The following is a 21966-nucleotide window of genomic DNA, read 5'->3' on the forward strand; positions in this document are numbered from 1 at the left end:
GTGTGTGTGTGTGTGTGCAGTAGGTAGGTAGTTGTGGGAGAGCCCACCCTCTGATGCGCACCCGGTCAGGGCGAAGGCGCTGAAGTGGCAGGAGGTCCTCAGGGCCACGCCTCCCACCGCCACGTTGGGGGAGGAGAAGAGGAGGACGACGGAGGAGGTGAGGAAGAAGGGTCGGGAGAGGTCGTGGGTCACGTTCACCACCAGCGGGTTCCGCTGGCAGGAGAGGTCATGTGTGCCTGGGTGGGGGGGGGGGGGGGGAACGTGATGTGTCTTTTGTTTGGCTTTAGTATTAAGCACACTAACTCTGTTTAAAAAACTTGCTATACAAAAAAACTAGGTAAAAAGTGAAGTACCTAGTGAGTGGTTCTTGCCAGTAGTGTCAGACAGGAGGATGGTGGCTGTCCTCCTGCACTGCTCCCCAGACCAGGACCCGTCTGAAGCCAGGTACACCATCACAGAGGCTGCCACTCCAGGATGGACAAACCCCACCTGGATAAAGGGTCAAATTAATAATAATAATATTGATAACACTTTGTCATATTGTCTGTAACAGCTAATCCAAGGTATCTGCAGGTTTCAGAAAGCCAAATTTAAGACCCTTTATAATGTTGAAAATGAATTTAAGACCAATTAAAAAACAATAGAAAGAAAGAAACTGGTGAAAATGGCTCATGAAGGTTGTTAAACTATAAATGGGATAAGAGAAAGGACAGAAAATGAATTGTTGAATGAAGTCCATGAAGTCCAACTCTGTTTAGTAAAGCAAATATAATGCATATTGTACGACAAACCCTGTTCTTTATTATCTATTATCTATATTCTTTATTATCTAAGACATGGGTCCAAAGAATTAGCATGTGATTTATGAATTCTTGAGAATTAGGGATTACTATGCTTCCACCTGGCTAATAATCATTCTTGTTATGAATATGTGCAGTATATGATTGTGAACAGAAACGTTACACCCCATCCATTCCTATCCCTCCTTATCATATTGTATGATCCACTGCTATGAATTGGCCCATTGCTGATGATTGAATCCATGTGGGTTAAAATATATGGACATTATTGCAATTGATCATAATATATAATTTGTGTGTTTTGTTGGGGAGGCTCCACACAATATGGACTGCATGCAAACAATTTGCTGGTAATAGATAAATGGTTGGAAGAAAGGAGGGAAAGGAGAAAGAAAATGACTCTCCAGAGAAGAAGAAATGATAATGGAAAGAGATTACCTATTCAAAGCGGAGTCAGAGATGAAAAAACAGGGAAAGGCCTTTAAGAAAATGAGAAAGAACCTTCCAGATGGAGGAGCAGAACATGTTAAAAGAGACGGAGGCCTTTCAGAGAGAGCCGGCGAAGATGGAAACGATCAGGAAGGCTTTTCAGACGGAGAGAGAGACTCGATCGCAAAGGAGAGAGGGGCGGCCTTTCAGAGCGAGAGAGAACACTTTGCGGAGGGGAAAAAAGAAGAGGTGTTTCAGAGGGAGCTGGCAGACGCGGCTGTGATAATGAAGCCTTTTCAAAACGTTGAAAGAGCCTTTAGGGAGGAGGAGGAGAGTCTTCCAGGGAGGCTGCGGAGATGGGCCCGATGAAGACGGCCTCCATAAAAGACGCTGGGGATGGAGAGGATGAGTCATTCCGCAAAGAAGTGGAAATGATGAAGAGAGAGAGAGAGAGAGAAAAAAAAAAATGAATGAGCATGTGCGAGGAAAAGAAAGAGGCGAGCTCATGGCTGTGAAGGACCCAATAATCCACAGCATGACAGACAAGGTTGTGAAGTCATCAGTCAAATCAACAGCTAGCCTACGCTTAGTCTGGACCTGCGGAGTTGATCGTGGGAATCATGACAGTGGAAAGATTAAATAATACTAAAACACTAAATATGAGAACCAGACACAGATCTGGAATGGAAAGCCAGGTCAAAAGACGGTGCGTTACACAAACCAGGACATCCATGTGAACCACTGTTGGCCAGAGCGTGTCTGGAGCGGTGAAAATAAGCGGGACAATGTGGAGCATTTTAACTGCAGCAGAAGCTATTTTAATTTTACAATAAATATTTCATAAATTTCAAATGTTGCTTTTTAATCATGAAGAAACAATTAGCTAATGATGTTTGAGAATCATTTACAAATGATTAATAACATAGTAGATAATTAATCATTCTTATGTAGCTATTCATGTTCTGGGTCCATAATAAACTATTAGTAAATGATGTATTCACGATGACTAAATGATCTATGCATGATTACCAAATTTTTATTGATTCTGTTACTGGGATGCCAATATTTTCATGACTCGCGGACCATTTATGACTCACGACTCCCCATGCGTGACTTATGGAAGCATTTATTTGTGAATCATAATTTGTCTAGCACTTGTTTTTCCACCATTAGTAAATTGGTAAATGCTCATTACTCAAAGATCTGTAAATTATTAATACCTATTCAGTCACAAATAACTGCACAAAAAAAATGAAGAAAGAAAAGAAAGAATAACTAAAGGGTCAATCATGATTTGGTAATCATCTACAGATCATTTAACAGTGAGTAGCCTTCTAATTCACAATGGACTGAAAGAATGAATAATTATATTAACCGATTTAGTTATTTATCATTTATACGGTAAATAATGCATTTTATGAATCTGGCAATTGTTTAATAGAATAGAATAGAATAGAATAGAATAGACTAGACTAGAATAGAATAGAAAAAGAACAGAATAGAATAGAGTAGAATAGAAAGAATAGAATAGAAAGAATAGAATAGAATAGCCAGGTAGACCATTACAGTTACAAAATGTAATTGTCAGGAATGTGTGTGTGTGTGTGTGTGTGTGTGTGTGTGTGTGTGTGTGTGTGTGTGTGTGTGTGTGTGTGTGTGTCTGTGTGTGTGCACGCCCATGCAGGCAATGTGCCAGTGCGGCCTAAATAAATTTTTCTTGGTGAGTGCGAAAGGCCTTTGACCACCAAAACAACCTAAACACACAAAAAAACATAATATAACTGAAACAGTTGAAGGCAGGGCAGTCGACCACAGCTATTCAGCGGAAGGGAAAACAGGAACACAGTATGTGCAGACAGAGGCCTCGTGCAGCCACAGTGTACCTTGAGCCAAACTGAATGTTCCAGGTCGTTATACAGGTCGGCCTGCGCTGTACAGGGGAACCAGGCATCAGCGGGGGGCTTCTCGCTCACCTCCAGGTGCTGGGACCTGCAGAACTTGAGCGTAGAAGAAGGGAAATAGTGAATGGTAATTAAAGAATAAATAAAGAGCTGGCAATCTACACTCAATTTATTAGGTACACCTAGCCAGTCTTTCGAGTCTAAAACGTTCCATAGGGATCTCGGTCCATGCTGACTTGATAGCGTCACTCATTTATTAGTTTTGTTAATAGAAAATGTAGAAAATTCCAGGAGGTCAGCCATTTCTGAGATGCTGGAACCGGAGCGTGTAACCCACGTTCAAAGTGGCTTAAATCATGAATTAATGTTAAGTCAAACTGTAACTGAATCTCTTGACCTTGTCTGCATGTAAGTTGCCACTGAGTGTATAAAAAAATAAAAACAGTCTACTGTAAGTAAGAAAAAAGCCCGCTTTTCAGATTAATGCCAGCACACTTTTGGAATTGTGACACAACTTGGCATATCAGCCATTACGGACCTGGAAGCCTTTTGCGGTTTTCTAACATTTTGTGGGAGAGGTCAGAGCTAGAAAATGATTGATGCGTCTTGTACTTAAATTGTAAAAAGTGGAGGGAGCTACGGTGTGATCAAAGTTGCTCTGCTGTCAAAGACAGCTCTGCCAAAATGTCCTCCAAAGTTGTGTCAGATTTTGTCAGACCTTCCTAGTGTAGTTCGATGGTAGCCATGCATTTAGAAAAGCAGAAAATACACTACACTACATTACTGCATTTACCCCATGCTGAATATTTGGTGAATGCTGCTATAAATATTTATCATTGCATAAAATAAAGATAAAATAATAGGATTTTTTGCTTTTTGAGGGATTCTGGCTTCCCTTCAACTTAAAATAATAGTCTGACAGCATTGCCTGTAAAGCCAAACAAATGTACCATCGCCAAGGGAGTGGGGGGGGGGATAGAATTAGATAAGGCTTGCATTCTTGCATGCAATGTTGCAAATAAAAAAGCAAACCAAGCTACACCGAGAACAAAGAAAATATTTCTATATCAACATATATTGGAACTCCGTATCTTAAAACATTAAGGAGTTGTAGTTTCAAGAAAATCAGTTTGTCCTCATCAATATGCAAATGTATGCAGCAAGGTATTCCAAAATCTAATCAGATCATCTGCTCTATAGGGTTAGGGTTAGCCTGTGCTGTTTTTTCTACAGTTAGCATGTGACTTATTTCCCTACCTCGCTTTCATTCAACTCCAAGCAATATCAAAACAAATTTCCAACCAAAGCAACCAAATAGGGTATCTACTAAATTACTACTACATTCAACATGACTGGAACTATCCTGTAACATGCAACTACTAACCAGGACTAACGTTAGCTAGTGCCAACAGTGATGGTTAGCTGGCAAGATACTATGACCAGATACGATGGTTAGCTAGCTAACAAGCTGCAAAAACTTTACAGAAATTAACCACATCTTTCAAATCTGTTGAAACAGCCAAGTTGTACGTTTAGAAATGCAACCAGCTATTGTTACCCAAGACATGAGGACCTCCAATATGGCCGCCACGGGGCGTGTTACATCAGCTGAAAGCCCCGCGGTTCATGCTTCATACCTTGGCAAGTGCCGGCTCCCCGGTGGCAGCCTGGGCGGGGCAGCGGCTGGGGTCGTGGTGGGAGGCCCCGGCGGTCGATGCCCACTGGTCTGAGTAGCCCAGCGGGGTGAAGTAACCGCAGTCCTGAACACTGGAGCCCCGCTCAAACTCCTCGCACACGCCGTCACCGTCAAACACATAACACTGACTGGGTTGACCTGGGGAGACAGAGAAGAGAATGACAAAAGGAGGATTTATGAAAGAATGTAAGGCCTGGTTTCTTACTCTGGCAGGGTGTACACTCAACCCCTGCTGGGAGATTCCCATCCAAACCGCGTACTATTAGATCGTCAATGAACCAATGAATGAAAAAAAGATCTATTCTGTATTTTCGTTGGCCACTTGCAATGTTAGCTATATCAACTCAAGCATATTTTTCTATCTCTGCTGTCAACAGACTGTAAAACGGACAACAATTAATCTTTGACTTCCATTAACAGGAACATTACAGTAATCTTGGAATGTTAACAGGCACAAGAGAACCTGGTAGGAAACCTGGGGCTAGTTAGTTTAACCTCAAAACCACCTACATGGGCCATGGGTAATAAGTCGGCAAATGAAAACAGCAGCAAACCCTCAACTCAGTGGTGAAAATGCATTCCAAAGAAGAAAAAACACAACTATGAGCGTTACAGCTAGTAGCCCCAAAGAGGTTTGTTTTGCTTTCATTGTCTCTGGTACAATTTTTGCAATTTTTTTGTTAAATCTCAAGAATTCCTTTCTGGTACATTGACAGGTGACACCCAGGGGCCACAGAATGCAGCGCCAGAGTAATAATGTTTAATTTACCGCAACACATTTTGGTAAAATCTCGCACATAGCATCTTTAACAGGCCCTGATATGAGGTTGCGCTGGGTTCAAAGAGTAAAATGACACTGAAGCCCTACTTAGAACGTTAAAACACATCAAAACACCTAGAAACTGGCCTCACCTTCAGAGGAGAGGTGAGGTGATGGAAGAGGAGAAGAGAAGAGAAGAGAAGAGAAGAGAAGAGAAGAGAAGAGAAGAGAAGAGAGCAAATAAGGATGAATGTCACAAAGAATGTCACAAATACAGTTTTAAATGCTTTTATAAGGCCTGACAAATATTTCAAGACCTTTACAAGCACATAGATGGTAAGGTTTGGGAATCATCTGAGGATTGTGTAGCAGAGCCCATGGGTTACTGGCAAAGCATCTGTGTCCTCTGCATACCTCACAAGAGCACAACAGCTGCAGTTCTTGTGAAAACTACTTATCACCTCTCACAATTTGTGATAAGTGGAAGCAGAGAGCATGGCACCTCCAGCAACACTCAAACCCAGGTACACAGATTGGGTTTGGCTTTTTGTGAAGGTTTGTCCGTGCTTCACAAGTATGTACAGGTATGTTTCATACCTACGTTAAAATTGATTTGTATTGATTTAACCAGCTGTTTAAAGGTCTGGCAAGATAAATCAAGCACATCTTTTTTTTTTTTTTTACCTAGATTTTGTTTCATAAGTAAGTATAAGGGATCTAGCAGCATGGTTCTCAATCTCTGGATGTGCTCAAATATGTCTTGAGATTTTGTTAAAATGTAAAGAACTGATGGCAAAGAAACACATTACATTATCAATTAAAATCTGATGAATGGAGCGTCTGATCATACTTAATCTTCCCTCAAAGTTAATGGAATTTGCTCCTTGGCCAGTAGGTCCTCTGGTATCATCCTGGGCTTCATGCAACATTTCTGCGCCATTGCCGAAGCGTGAAATGACATTAAAAAGCTTGAGGACCACTAAGTTTGTAGTTGATATTGTTCTAACAATAGCGCCTGGAGGGAGAAAGCTCTCTAACATCCTTGCTATGATGCAGTTGCAGACCTAAGCCATGAGCAATGAATAGTGTAAGGGTTACGTTGATAATAATGCGGTGCAGCAGTGCAACACAAAAACGAGTGGGAAGTGTAAGCTGCTTGTAATGCAGCAACTATTCATCAAAAGGGCGGAAAACATCAGAGACTTCAGAAGTTTGGCAGCTGCAGAAGTCAGATAGACAGATTAGTCAGTGATGTAAAATTGGCTTCAATTAGCCAATGGAAACATGTTTCTGATAAAAAGCAAATTAAGCCTAGACAATTCAACACCATATTGTCATCCCAAGTTCATTTGGCAACGCAACACTCAACTCTGCGCCAAACGCACCGCCTCCGCTTTGACAACACCTGCGAAAATGATTAAATCTTTTGATTCCGAGTCAAGCTTCGCAAAGGAAGACTGATTGACAAACTTTGACTAGGCTATTAAGACCATCTGTTTTATTGGGGGGTGCATGCCAAAAACATCCTTTATTCAATCAAGCAGGTAAATAATTAAAAATCCTTATCTGAAAGCAGCACTACTCTAGTAACCTCAGCAACTGCAGCTTGTTCTTGGTTAGTCTGTGTCAAGATGACCATGAGGGTGAAAGCAGTTGGTGTGATAATTCTAATAATGGATCTCCATTCATGCTTCCAGACACTTCACTTTGGCCATCAGGCTCAGGTTTTGCAATGCAGTGCAGGACTACAGTAGATCATATAAAACAGGAACCCAAATAAGCAAGCAAGAGCAAGCCAATGCGGCATAGTGGGAGTTAACTGGGTCAGGCAATTGCGGCAAGAAAACCCAAACAAATATTCCGTCTATGACTAAGAAGTTCAACTGAATAATTACTTTTAAGTGTTGCAATTTGTAAAAACCTGTTTTTGCCAAATTGTTTTCCTCGCTAGTCATCATGCCTTTTATTGTAAAACAAGAGATGTAATAGCTTCAGTCACGGCATGGCTCGCCTTGTGGAGGAAGGAGGGATCGGTCTCTCCGCTTTCTTCCCCCCTGACAAAACAGATTGACTGGCTGATGGAAATTGTAGCCATGCAACAAGCACTCTTAATCCGTATCCTCCATTCAATAACAACCGACAAGCTGCCGGTGAAAATAACGCCTAAAAAAGGAACCGACCATTTAAAAAAAACATCTCATCCCACTTGATCTGTAACATTTCCCTCAAATCGACCTCAGCAATATCTTAGAATATTACGGGATATTTGCAAAATGACCAAAGAGACAGTTGCATATCATAAAAGCCTTATTGCCTCGACTTAGCGCAGACTGAGGAACTTTTGGGCGAGCATTCCGTTGCACGGCGGATGAATTTAAAGGCAGTGCAGGAACACCGCACACCACAACAGTGGGGCTGATTTCTCATGTCATTGTGGATAATGCCTGCCCTCATCCGGCCCGAGCCTCTCAATGAGAAACAGAGACACATGGAGACACATGGATGCGGTAGGCCAGACGGGCCTGCGTTGTGTGGAAGGCTATTAGGACAAGCGTCAGAATATAATAGAATATTGGCTGTGTGCGTGTGCGTGTACACGTGCATGTGCATGCCTGTTTAAAGAGTTGATGACTGTGAAACCGTTTTAACTACTCCTTCCCTTCCTTAGTGACGCTGAGTATAATAAAAGCATGCATGCTGACAAGGGCCATGTTTTCAAACCCTCTCTTTCTCTCTGGGTTCACTCTCTGCCACATTGCGGAACTGTGGAACTGCTTGACCTAATATCATGGTCAAAAAACACATGTTGACGGAGGCAAAGCCTTCAAGCCTCTGCTTACAATTGACTGTTTTGGGTTGACTCCCTTCCACATTGTGTTGGGAGGCTTCTGTTGTGGCCTGTCTGCATGCCTTCGACTGGGCGAGGGTGCAGACACCAAAGTATTGTTGTCCTGCGGTGGAATCAAAAACTATGGGGGCACTCTCTGCGGCTTCTTTGTTTGTCTTTTGCCATGTTATGTTCCATGTTTGTGAAACTTTTTTTACTGCCTTTTTCGCCACCTGGTTCCAGGGGAAACCGAGCGAGCGCCAGGCCCTGGTCCCATGGGGATAAATGTAGATTCATATGAAGTTGATTGCATTGCGTTGTTGTGGTATTCTACAAAGAATTTACACGGCAACGGCAGTTACTGTATGGGTTTACATGTAACTGAACAGCATAGATGTGCCCCATCTATCCAGGATGCATCATGCATTAATACTACAGCATATGGCACTTTTCCTATATGGATACAGGCTGAGACAGGATGAAACAGTGTAACACTTATTGTAAGTCGCTTTGGGCAAAAGCTAAATGACGTAATGTAATGTAATGTAAACCAGCAGATTATGACTTCAAGACATTTTATGACAGGTGAGTCTTTTTGCAGCAGCTGAATGTTTCACATCCGCCAAACAAATCGCCGCGGCCCAAATTAAAACTGTTACTTCATGTTCCTTCATGTTCCTTCATCTTACCGTAAGTCTCTGGTTGTTTATCCTGAGACCCAGATCAGTGATTCTTGCCTAAACTTTACCAAAGCTAACCTGGCCTCAACCCTAACCGCAGTTGTTCTTTCCGAATTCTAAGCTTCTTGTTGGGGACAAAATAAAGGAACATTGCCAAGAACGGACAAGAAATAATGAAAATACCCCTAGTATGATTTGATTCTGGCGTTCAGCGCTACAAGGTGGCCTCCAACCACTTAACTATGGGGTCATTGTACAACTATTGTCAGAAGCAAAGGCTTTTACAGCTGGCTATGATCTACCTCGCTGGGGAGAGCTGGCCGACTGTTGCAGATGTGTTTTTGATAATAAAAAAGTTATTACTTACTTTAGATAAAGCATATTAAATAAAACGAAACATGGCAACAGTGTTTGAATCACAACTGTTCTTGTGCGCTGATTTTTGCAAGCATGCAGTGCATAACCACAACAAGAGCCTTGATAAAAATCAATAGACCTCGTTTATCAATATTCCCAGGCCGGTATTGATTGCTTGAAATGCTACGAGGGCCAAAACTTATTTTATAAAAGCAACATGCCTGACATATGTTTTGAGAGCGCGCAGTATAATTTACCGCTGAAATGTGTTTTGCTGTTGTGCCGCTGCCAGCCGAGTGTCACGATGTTGTAACATTTCTAAACAGACTTGTGACCTCGCAAAACAGACCTTCATTTTTAGCCGTACGTCCATCTGTTTTCCCTCATGCTCTTGTGATGTTTCATTAATTGTTCCGAAAATCGGTTCAAGCCAGAAGCTCTTGTGTCTGGCAAACAAAATTTGATTTGCTTGATTGTTTTTGTTAATGCTGCTGCCGGGCTCAACTGGGAAATGTCTAGCTAGTCTGTCTATCTAGTGATTCCTGCTTTACACCATTTTTTTGCTAGTATCAAAATTTCAAGAGCAAGTGTTCAGTCAATGATCGGCATTGCCTTGGGCCACTTCTGACTCTGAGTTCCCATGTTGAGCAATCAGCTGGATGTGTTTTCAGCTTTAAACTGTGGGTTTGAACCTAACATGGACCTGTTTCTCTGGACTCACCGTTACAGTTGAAGCCCGTCTCCTTGTGGCATTTCTTCGAGCAGCCGTCGCCGTCCAGCAGGTTGCTGTCATCGCACTCTTCTGTCCTACAGAGAGAGGACCATCATCATCATCATCATCATGTTCATTGCCAACCCCATCATCAGCATCATCATCAGTCATGTGAATATACTGTATCTGCTATAGCGCACAGACCCCTGTATGAGGCCGTCTCCGCAGTAGGCTTGTCCGTGGGTGTAGAGGAGAGGGGGGGAGAGATCGCTGAGGAGTGTGTCTGCTTCCACCTGGATCATGTACTGGTATGGGACCCCCTGCTTCACAGAGCTGGAACACAACACAACAAGGCACCTTAGAATAGAATAGAATAGAATAGAATAGAATAGAATAGAATAGAATATGGTAGTGTGTCTACCCCTGTGGATACAGTATAGTGGTAGCCTAGGTAACCAAATGTTGTACCGTACATGTCCAATGGTATCACTCCGCCTTGTTTATACTGGAAGGGAATGAAGCAAGCAAGGATGTTTATTGAATAATTTGTTTATGCAACATGGAACTCATTTTTTGTCTCCGGGGGGCCAAAATAAAATTATTAAATTAAAACCCATTGCATGTATCTTCGTTTAAAGCAGAAACAAGTACGCTTTTTACGTTTTGTTTTTGCACAAAATGACCATAATGTGTCTGCGGGGGGTCGATAGGGTTGTTGATCAATACCGATGACTCAACGATTACTTCACCAGGTGCTGAGACTTCTGGCTCTCAAGACTCACTTTTTGGCCCTCGCACACCCCCATTGGAAACTCAAGACACTCCCACATGCCTCTGCTCCAATTAGCTAGCTTACTCGTCTCTATCAGAAAAAATTTGACTTTCTTGACTGTGTCAGGCTGTGCCAGAGAGAAGGAGGAGAGAAGGTCTATTAATATTGTTGCAGTTCCTACTGGCCGCCAATAGAGGTTGGTAAAGGTCAATGATAACTTTAATGCCCCTTTAATGTTTAATACTATTGTAAAAATGCTGCAAATGTTGCATAAAAGCAATAACATACTTGAGATATTGCAGTTATTGGCACCAGTGTGCTGCATGATAGCGCTCCCTCTTGTATCATATTGCTTAATTCATAATATATACAGAGGAAGCCATTGTAGTGTGCCCCAACGAATCAATTCTGCATTGATACTGCTGGATATTGCAAACAGTTGGAGCAACGGTGCAGCAGCATGTAAAAAGTGGAACTCGCAGTGGCTTACATCTGTAACCTTGCAGTGTCTACATCCAGTGACCTTAGAGCCCCACAGCAGGAAGTCTGTGTAACAGTACCTTGGCTCCAGTGTCGGGACTATCGATCTGTTTTGGGGGGCTGTGCCTATAAAAAGAGTCTCCTCCTTGTTTTCCCAGCACAGATCTACTGCCTCTGTATCCGTTAGCCAGGAGAAGCACACACCGCTCGATCTCGGAGGTGTGTCCGGTTTCTCCAGACCCTACAAATTACCTTTATTAATTATGGATCAGAGAAGGAAGTGGAGAATTGAAAAAGAAAAAAAACAAAAACAAAAACTTCTCTATCTCTATGCTTTCTCATTCCTTCTCTTTGCATGCTGTGTCTGTAATTCTTTCCATTTATCTGCATTGTATCTACATTTGTGTTTATCCTCCTCCCTCCATCATAGCTCCCGGCTCTCTCTCCTTTCATTATTTTGTGATAACCATGGTGTAGTTGAATTTGTTCTAATGTCTTCTTCCCTCTACCACATTCCCCTCCTCCCCTCCCTTCCAACCCAATCCTCTCTGAGGCTGCCTCAATACTAACAAAAATCATATTGCAATTTATTTTCTGAATATTGCAAGGAGGAACACCTTACACATTAAGAATATTTACTAGAAATGTATCTAAATGAAACTAGATAATTTAGGTTGGCAGATACAGGGTGGTTGCTGCATGTATTGTTGTATGTATAACGTTTTATGTCATGTCTTTTGTATGGTGAAGCCAAAGGCAAATTTCCACATTGTGGACAATGAAGTTTCGTGTTCATATTTCTCCCATTTCAACACAAATTTAGGGGAAAATATAGGTCCATGACTCTCCATGCCAGTGGTGGCGCATGAAGATTAAAAAGGTGACAGGAGTTGACCATGAAATATTAGCATGGAGATGCAAACCGAGGCAATCAACCGGAAAAGGAAACAGAGATGCTTTCCGGTAAGGCAACACAACCAACCTTGTGATATCTTAGACTAATTACAAATGGGCACACACTGGGGACTGGTGTGTCAAAGATTTCCACTAGTTCAGCTAGCAAGTCGGTTCACGCTGCAGTGTTCGAAGCCAAAGTGATCCTTTGTCTTCTCGGCAAAAGTGTGGTCACACGAACCTGCCAAATTCCATTTCCACAGCAAGTATACTGCCAGCTTAAAGGTCTAATATTTGGGAGCTTGGCCCATTGGTCACCTTACCCATATGATGAGAGGATTGGCACCAAAATCATCTCTGTGTCTCCAGTAGATAGTTCTGTCCAGCTAATGCTTTAGCATACAGTATGCTAAGTAATCGTAGGCGATTAGCGTTATCCAAAGTTTGAAGATAAACCTTTTAGAAATCCAAAATTGGTTAGTTTTCTATGGCCTGTTGATTCTTCTGAACTTCTGAAAACAAAATCTCAATCTTCATCATTATTGAAGCCCATTACGACTCAGCAGGGCAAAAAACTTGCTTTGCTACCCGTGTAAACAAAACACGTTGCGCTCAAAGTCTTGTGGGAAAAGAGTTCTTCTGCCACTGAAAGTGCATTATTTTTGTCAAATTTTATTTTATAAACCTGGTGTAGACACATTAAAAATTAACTGAACTTAAAGCTGCTACAAGTTCTCATTTTCTCACTTTTAGGACAAAGCTAGACGCCAACGATTACTTATCATACTGTATGCTAAAGTGTTAGCATGCGCACCAGACAGAACTATCTACCAGAGAGACAGAGATAATTTTGGTGGCAATCCTCTTGTCAGATATTGGGTGACCAATGGAACAAACAGTCAGAGTACTTAGGATTTAATTGGTTTGAAAATTAAACATACAACTTGAATTGTAATATACCTTGTTTATCAAGCTACCTGAAATACCACACTCCACCCTCTCCCTTAAGAATTGTAGCCTCCTACCATTTGGATAGTGTGATTTTGATGTTCTTTTGATGTATTAAACTAATGCCTCATCCATAGTTTAATACATCCATGCAATTGCTCTGCACCCATATTTCCCTCCTCACCTTCCCTCCTTACGCCTGACAGCGTTCTTATTCGCCCTGTGCTAACCGTGGTGAGGTTTCAGCAGGAGGAAACGGCTGAGGACCGGCTCCAAGCAGACGTTGGTGTTTATGGCCTCTGCTGCTCACATTTGGTTTATATTCCAACAAAAAAAAAAAGGAAAAAAAAAAATTCTGCCTCCGCTTGCTTTGCCTCACCTCTCCTGTGCTTTCCTCCCCTCCTGTCCCTTCTTACCCTTTCCCTTCCTCACCTCTCCCTTCTCCCTTCTCCTCTCCGATTCACCTCGTCTTTTCTCCTCCTCTCTACCCCTCTCTCTCTTGTGTCTCTATCCTCGTCAATATCTTTTCCAATTATTTTTTCTCCTCCTCTCCCCTCTCTCTCTCTCTCTATCCTTCTCTTTCATCTTCTCTTTCATCCCTCCATTACCCCCCCCCTTTCCCTCTCTCCCTCTCCCGTCGAACCGCTCTCTCCTCTCTCTCCTCTCTTTCTCCTCTCCTCGCATCAACCCCTCTCTGCCCTCCTCGGCCCCGCATAACTCAATTCCCACCGGTTCTTACATCTTTTTGCACTTAGACACAGCTTGTGTAACTTACGAGACGTGTTCCCTGAAAAATAAACTGTTTTTGAAGCTGTGTCCACCTAACATCCACCCTGCTCCGTAAAAAACAGCAACAGCTTCTCAGAAACTCGGAGTGCCACAGCATTTGAAATCGATACCAAACAATCTATAAATCATGTGACACCGCTGTCATATTCTGGCAAATTCTTATCAGCGTTTGTGGAAAAGTTATATCGGAAGAACACGAGTGATTTTGGGAATTTTTTAGGGAGGGTTGCTCTTTGGTGAGATAAAAAACCTGGCTTGTGGCTTTACATTTGGATTCCGGTAATCATTTGGACACCCTTTTCCACAATACAAGACAGGATACAAACTGGTTCAACTTAGCCTCGGAACTTCACAAAGCTTTTTGATTGAGTATATGCTTGTTGAAACAGATTTGGATCAGTAGCCGCAGCTCGGCAGCGCCATGTTGAAAACATTTGGGTTCAGAGCTTTTTCAAACAGAACCAGACCCAAACACTTGTGAGTGACGGATAACTGTGGATTAACAGATCTGTAGACACACACACACACACACACACACACATGTGCGCACACACACAAAGGTAGCTTGTGGAGTTTGAACTCCATGACGGCGATAAATAACACTTTGATCCTGAGTCCTTATTTTCCTCTGAGCCGCTTACGTCCCAAGAGTCAGTGTGTGTGTGTGTGTGTGTGTGTGTGTGTGTGTGTGTGTGTGTGTGCGCACGCATTAGCAGTTGGCACAACCTCCAAGTTATAAATATTCATCCACACCTGAGAGAAGACCCAGACTGGGAACTTGCCTGAGCTGGAGTCCAGGATATTTTAGGCTGGTTCAGACATTGAGACAACGCACCTGTCAATTCCCATTACACCTGCAGGCCTAACCCAGCCTTTGCAGGTGTTGCGGGAATTTTTCCTCGCTTTTCCCTGCTCGACAAATGAAAAGAAAGGCTGATGTAATAATAGTACTCGTGCACTGGATTTGAAGTGACTCACTCCTGATGGATTTTGCGGCAATGAAATCTTAACTCGTGCAGATGATGTATAAAACGTGTGCTCAATTTGTATAAACCGACTCATCCGAGCCGTGGTGCTGAAGAGCTCTAAGTGTTGACTGATACAAATCCTTGTGACTGATGGAATATAAAGTCCCTCAAGTCTGCATTTTGACAACTGCAGAGCTCATTAGCTGTCAATGTCATTTGTCAGTTGTTTTTTTCTAATAAAAAACACCTTAATGACTCATCCTGTTAATTTTACATTAAGTAAAGCTTGATTAACAAATCTCTATTCATTATAGCAGTGGTTCTCAATCCTGGTCCTCAGGAGCCAGAGTCCTGCTGGTTTTCTATTTTACCTGGTAGTTAATTATGTTCACCTGGTGTCCTAGGTCTCATTCAGCCCCTGATTACAGCAGCTGAATGTAATTAAATATCAGTTAGAGTAGAAAACCAGCAGGGCTGTAGCTCCTGAGGACCAGGTTTGAGAACCAGTGTATTATACCTAATAAAAGCCTGATTCAATTAAAATAGTGGTTCTCAAGCCTGGTCCTCCAGTACCACAGCCCTACTGGTTTTCTATCCTACCAGCTAGTTAATTACATTCAGCTGGTGTAATCAGGGGCTGAATGAGACCTGGGACACCAGGTGCATGTAATCAACTACCAGGTGATGTCACTGATTAGCACACCTTCAACCAGACAAGAGGAACTAATCAGTGAAATTAAATCACCTGGTGTAGTCTTTGGTTGGAATGGATTCATCTGAAGTATAATTCATGGAAACAGCAGGTGTTCCTAATGTTTTGGGTAATGGTTAGGGCTTCTCTTTGTATAAGTCACAAGTCTCTCTCACCTCCATCTTTCATACCACCTTCTTTCAATAACATGTTTTCACTTTGTTCATTTTCACATGATATGTATATGCAGAGTTATATGTCTTCCACTGTCCCTTTGTACTGTATGTAAGGTCCTGTTATCCCTGCACCATGTGTGTCAGTATGTACTGCAAGTTATTAAAATGTCTCTGCACCAATGCCACCTAGACAAATTTGTGTACATGTATTGTTATTGAACACTGCAAAAATAGTATTGATCTAGTATCTAGAATTGACTCTTAAAAATACAGTGGTATATAATTTATTTAAAGTTTTACATTTTTTATATTTTATTAAAAAAAAAAAGGGTGAGATAATTGCGCTTGTTTCCAATGCAAATCAACCTGTTTCAATAATTTTCTGTAACAATACATTGGATTTTGTCACTTTTTTCAATTAAATTCTTGAAACAATTGAATGTGCATTGGAAATAGATTTTAAGACTCAATCCCAGACTTAAATGTCTTGTTGAGATGGATTTTTTGTTGTTTTGCAGTGAATACACGGGTGCTCCTCTCAGATTCTACCTGTCGGTGAATGTCAGCTGGGTCTGCGGCGGCGGCGGCGCTTCCCGGTTGGATTTGTCTGTGAAGGGCGGCTGCCGCTGAATCCGGTAAAGCAGGGGTCGGCAGCCGGAGCACAGGGGGCTGCCGGGGCCTGAGGACAGCATGGCGGCGTCGATCTCCATCTTCTCGTCGAAGGTGCAGAGTTTGATGGCGGAGATGGCGGCGCTGTGGGTGTCGAGGCGCAGGGTGAGGGGTGTGTCGCAGAAGACGTGCTGGGGGCCCAGGTTGATGTTACCCCCCGCCTGCTTTATCAGCTCTACGTTGGCTATGGCTGGGTTGTCTAAGACAGGGAAGTACAGGGGGATAAAGACAGATGAGGTACATACAGAGTATTGACTGTTAAAGGGTAAGTTCAGTGATTTTGGATCTATATATAATTTGTTTCATACATCTGTAGTACGTGGACCCACAGGGAATACTGACTCCAGAGTCAGCTGTCAGTTGAAACGGAGAGCTCTGTTGCCTCTTGCTGCTGACAATGAGTCCAAATGGGGTTTACGTGAGTTTTTTCAGGAATGGGGGGGGGGGGCTTTTAAAGGAGGAGCCAAGCTAGTTTTAAAAGAAGTGAAAAGCTACTGAATGGTCCGGGAGGAGCTTTGTTTCCGTGCGGATTTTGACAACAAGGTTTAGTAAAGAGGTGAAAACAGCAACACAGCTGCTGCTGTGTGGATATTGGTTTATATCATTATGTCTCAATGAATTCTCCACATAGCACACATTAGTTTCAGGACTGGTTATACGGTCTGATATCGCTTATTGCAGGTTTAAATATATTGCAATACAAAAAGTGGCAATACCTATCGTGGGGCAGAAAAATGAATTGTGATATTAGCAACATTTTATTCTGCTGTAGTAATCACAAATGAGACGGCTTGCCTATCACAATTTCACAAGCTCTCCATCCAAATTATATTATTTACACTTTGCAATGACATTTTAAAATTTTTGTTTACATTCTAGCAGCCAATGCCATTGCTAGAAAGATTTGTGGCTCAGAAATAAACATAATTCTGCACAGTCAGACTTTGTTGTCATTGGACTTTTATTTATTACATCGTATCGTGGTTGCATCGAATCGTGAACCACATATTGTGTATCGAATCGTATCGTGAGATTAGCATATCATCCCATCCTTACTAATCACACAATAACAAAGGCACAAATTGATATTTTTTTTCTACATATCATTAGTGTGATTAATGCTTGCTTTTTACATGTCATGTGAATCATCTTGTAACCCCCACAAAGCACTATACCTATGGATGTATGAGCAATGTGCAGGGGAAGGATTAGAGTTATTATTATGAAAGACCTAACACATTACTTTAAATACACATTTACAATATTAGTATACGCTTTGTAAAATATTAAGACCACTTTCCTAATGTTCCATAATTTCCACTCTCTTTTATACATTACATGTCTCAATTATCCCATTTGCCTCTGTCTTCTTCACCCTGTCTCCTCCCCTTTATGATTGCAGGAGATTTAGTAGCTGAAAGCAATAAGGTTTCATAGCTTTCACCTGGATTGACCTCAGTCTATTTCCTGGAAAGAGCAGGAGGTCGTAATATTTTGCATACCCACACTGCATATAAACAGGGCACTTGTTAAGTGAAAGAGCTGTCTATCTGACAGAGTTATGCCGCTGGATAATAATAGTTCCAACAATGCCAAACATATCCATCATCATAAGTCAAGAATTTAAGACTGAATATGAGGCCAAATGACCTGTTTAAAGCAACAAACTCAGTTCGTTTGTTTTTGCTGATATTGCTTGGCAACAAAATAAATTCCACCAGATGCAAAAACCGAAGCACTGGCTGTTCCGGACCGCTCAACCTTACAACTTGTTGAGCTGTTGTGACGCGCCGCTCACCCGTAGAGATGTAGGTGACCCAGAGGGTGAGCGTGTGCGGGACCACGGGGTGGAGGAATCTGAGGGTGAGGGTGCAGCCCTCTGTGTCGGGGCACGGTGACGTCACGTTGGTATCGTACAGGCTGAGCTCGGGACTCCATGCCTGCAGACTGGGATCGCAGGGCTGCTCCACGTCGGGCGGGCCTGGGGACCAAAACACACACACACACACACACACACACACACACACACACAGCCATACGTTTGTATTACTGTACTTGTGAGGACCTTCCATTCATTCCATAACCATAAACTAACTTTAACTTTAACTCTTACCCCTGACCTAAACCTAATCCAAATCTTCATCTTAATCCTGAAAGTCCTAACCCTGAAAAATGTTCTCACTTTGCAGGATTTTACTTTTTATCCTTGTGAGGACACACATGCGCACACACACACACACACACACACACACATACAGTTACAAAGATACACACACACGCACACACACGAACGGACACGAACACACACAAAGGGAACAGGGTTCTTTATTGTATTTTAAAGTCATAATGAAACAACATTTTGAGAGCCTCCTGCATCCTTAATGTGATGTATTTCCTGTTAAAACAGGATGTAGGGGCGGGACATCATGCAGGGAGTGATCATTCAAAAGTGTAAACCAATGGGAGATCAGTTAGGGAGAGAAAGTCAGTTTTATTTGATGGGAGGGGCAGAGGGGCAGAGGGGCAGGACTGTTCAAAGAAATGTGATGGTTTTATTGGTTGGAATGTTTATGTCGCCTCCTGGTATACGATGATGTCACCACTAAAGATTTCCAGGAAGTAAAAGTAATGAGATTTTGATGAAGAAATTATTTTTTTGTTATTTTTTGGGCACAAAGTAGGTGTATGGTATGATAGAATGAGCTAAAAAGGTAAAAAAAAAAAAGTCATTTTTAATTTAAGTGTGGCTTTAAATTAGGAATGGTTAGACCTTTAAGTACTGGGTGGCGTACTAGACTTCAGTAGAAAGGGGTTAAAGAAACGGTTAGAGAAACAAGACAAAATCGATGTGGTAATCTTGCAGATTACCACTTGAAATTAAATTTAACCAACATACATATTTGCCAAGAATAAAGCACCAAATTTCAATGTTTTATTGATGTCAATAAAAATGTTCCATTCCCATATTTAAGTTTTATCAAACTGGGAAAAATCATCATCCGTGCATGTGGTAAAGGACAGCAGCCAGAAGATACAGAGAAGAATGTTGTCTCCACCACATAAGAGTAGAAACAATTAGTACAAACACTGTCCGTTTTTCTTGCATGTTGACGCACACAAACACGCACACACACACACACACACACACACACACACACAGAGCAGTCATTTGGCTAACTGTCTTGGTCCGCAGCACGATCCGTCTGCTATTTGCACCCTGTGTGTTTGTGCGTGTGTTTCCACATGTGGGAATTCGTGCAAGGTAAACAGAGGCACGCCAAGCCAAGCTGTTAAACTCAATTGGTCAAATGCAACAAAGAGACAGGATAGAGGCTCACAACCAAGACCAGGTGTGTACGTGTGTACAGATCTATGTATGTGTGTGTGTGTGTATGGCCAGTCTCACATTAATCTGTGTATCAGATGTGGTCAACGACTCCTGGAGGACTCTTGACTAGCCCCTCTCTCTCTCTCTCTCTCTCTCTCTTCATTCTTATTTCTTATTCCCCCACACAGATTTTCCCAAAGAGGTTATTTTGTTTGGTATGGTTCTACCAAGAACTATCAAGTTTCTTGTTTCTTTTCACCTGAAACCACTTTCTGGAACTGAAGGGTACTTCGATACACTTCTGTAGGGAAACAGGCTCTACCTGGGTTCTATCTAGGTTCAAACATTTTTGGAAGAGGGGGGTCTTTGGTTGTTCTTTGGAAGTCGAAGCGTGCTAGGTAGAACCCTTCTGATTTCAAATTAAAGGACTGAAAGGGCAGAGGGTAGTCCACTTTCCTATGTATTTCTTCTTTCTTGAGACGGTAGGAAAGTTGACAGAAATAGAGAATAGCGGAGATGATGCACAGATGAGAGAGCAGAAAAAACAAAAACAGTCTGGGTTTGAACCAGAGACTGATAAAAAGAGATGGACGTAGTGAGTGTGACGTCACCCATAGGTTTCTGAAGGGCCTTTTTGAAGCCTAAAGATTGGGTTTACGATCGCCACCATGTTCACATGTTGGAGCCAGCGCAGCCAAAGGGACGCAGCTCCGCCTGCTATTGGCCCGTAATCTGTGACCTGTCGATCACTGGACAGACAACCTGTCAATCACTAGGAAAACAACCCTGTTTTATAACCATTATATCACTTCAATGCCACAATTATTTAGAAAATCGCCATAAGGACACACATTCAAAGAAGTGAAATTAGCTACTGAGACCATAACCTCTTGTCGAAAATATTTATTGACTTTATATTTTGAGCAAGAAGTTGGGTTGTGGTCCCATTGACTTGGAGTCTGTTTAGTAGAATTGCTGCCTGTCGCCAATTCCTTATTGGCTTCCGTGGTTTTGCCCGCTTGGTTTGAACCCATGCTGATTCTACAAAAGTGTGTTTTTTTGATGCTCAGCACTCATTGCTGTAGTGTTTCTGCACTGCTCTTCCCAGAGATCACCTGTCAATCAAACAGTGTGTCCAGCACTGTGACGTCTTTTTCCTTGGATTTTCTGTTACTGCAGTTTGAGTTTCTCTTTTCTTTGTCTGTTCAGCCATGGTGGCTATCACTGCTCATGCTAACTACCCAGTTCTTCTTCTACCTATTCCAAACAAAGCGAAAATGTAAAACCCATCACTTACCATTTTAATATTTTCTTGAAAATTAGAGAAGAAAATGAATTTTGAAACATTAGTATAATGTTATAATAATGTTAAATCTGCTGGATTGCTTCACAGCACAAAGCAGAAAGAGGGCGCTATTCTTCCTCCAAATGGAGCTAAAGCTTTTTTCCTAGTAGCATCCTTCTTTCTACGGGGTTTATGGGAAATGTGGTCTTAATTTTGAGAAACACTGGCACTGACAACACCACGACCAATCATCTCCACCATGATCTCATTTGTTTACCGTAATTACAACCAAGGTTTCACAATTCATTTGACCATGATATAGTGATGCGTAAAAACGCTGCATGCTTCACCTTTAAAAAGTCTATTTTATCTTCTGACGAGTTGTATTACTGACCCACTTTACCGCTCGAGGTAGCACATTAACCAATTTGACTCCCCTCCCTCCGCAGCAGCGCGGTGCTCTGAAACCGTTGGGCGCGTTCCCTCCCTCGGCCCGAGAAACCGATCCAGACCAGCCGAGACTAGGCAACATTCTGAGGCGGTGTAAATGGGCAATTTTGCCAACAATTACGGCCAGCGGTGTTTTGCCATCATACTTATGTTTTGTATCGCCGGTTATGATATCCACACATGAATTTGTCCAATTTCCCAATTCCCTTTCCCTGCTGAAGGCGATGTTGCCCATCTCCACTGGCTGCAAAAAAGTGACCCCGCGCATCATTGCCTTTAGAAGTGGGAAAGAGCGAAAAGGGAGCCAGGGAAGCCAGCAGACTGGCTGTCTCCTCGGCTCTGTGGATCCCACTG

General features: G+C 42.2%; 1 protein-coding gene across 1 annotated transcript in view; it reads right to left on the reverse strand.

The window, feature by feature from the left end:
* The window catches only part of pappa2 (pappalysin 2), a 77207-nt gene that overhangs the window by 29264 nt on the left and 25977 nt on the right, over positions 1-21966 (reverse strand). Inside the window, exons 10-17 of the mRNA XM_078287614.1 lie at positions 18348-18530; positions 16430-16748; positions 10367-10495; positions 10172-10257; positions 4768-4964; positions 3113-3226; positions 354-489; positions 62-236 (exon numbers count right to left, since the gene is read on the reverse strand). Of these exons, the coding sequence (XP_078143740.1) occupies positions 62-236; positions 354-489; positions 3113-3226; positions 4768-4964; positions 10172-10257; positions 10367-10495; positions 16430-16748; positions 18348-18530 (1339 nt within the window). The remainder of the gene's footprint in view (positions 1-61; positions 237-353; positions 490-3112; positions 3227-4767; positions 4965-10171; positions 10258-10366; positions 10496-16429; positions 16749-18347; positions 18531-21966) is intronic.

Source organism: Centroberyx gerrardi, chromosome 13 (assembly GCF_048128805.1).
Source record: "Centroberyx gerrardi isolate f3 chromosome 13, fCenGer3.hap1.cur.20231027, whole genome shotgun sequence".
In the NCBI taxonomy this organism is placed as follows: Eukaryota; Metazoa; Chordata; class Actinopteri; order Beryciformes; family Berycidae; genus Centroberyx; species Centroberyx gerrardi.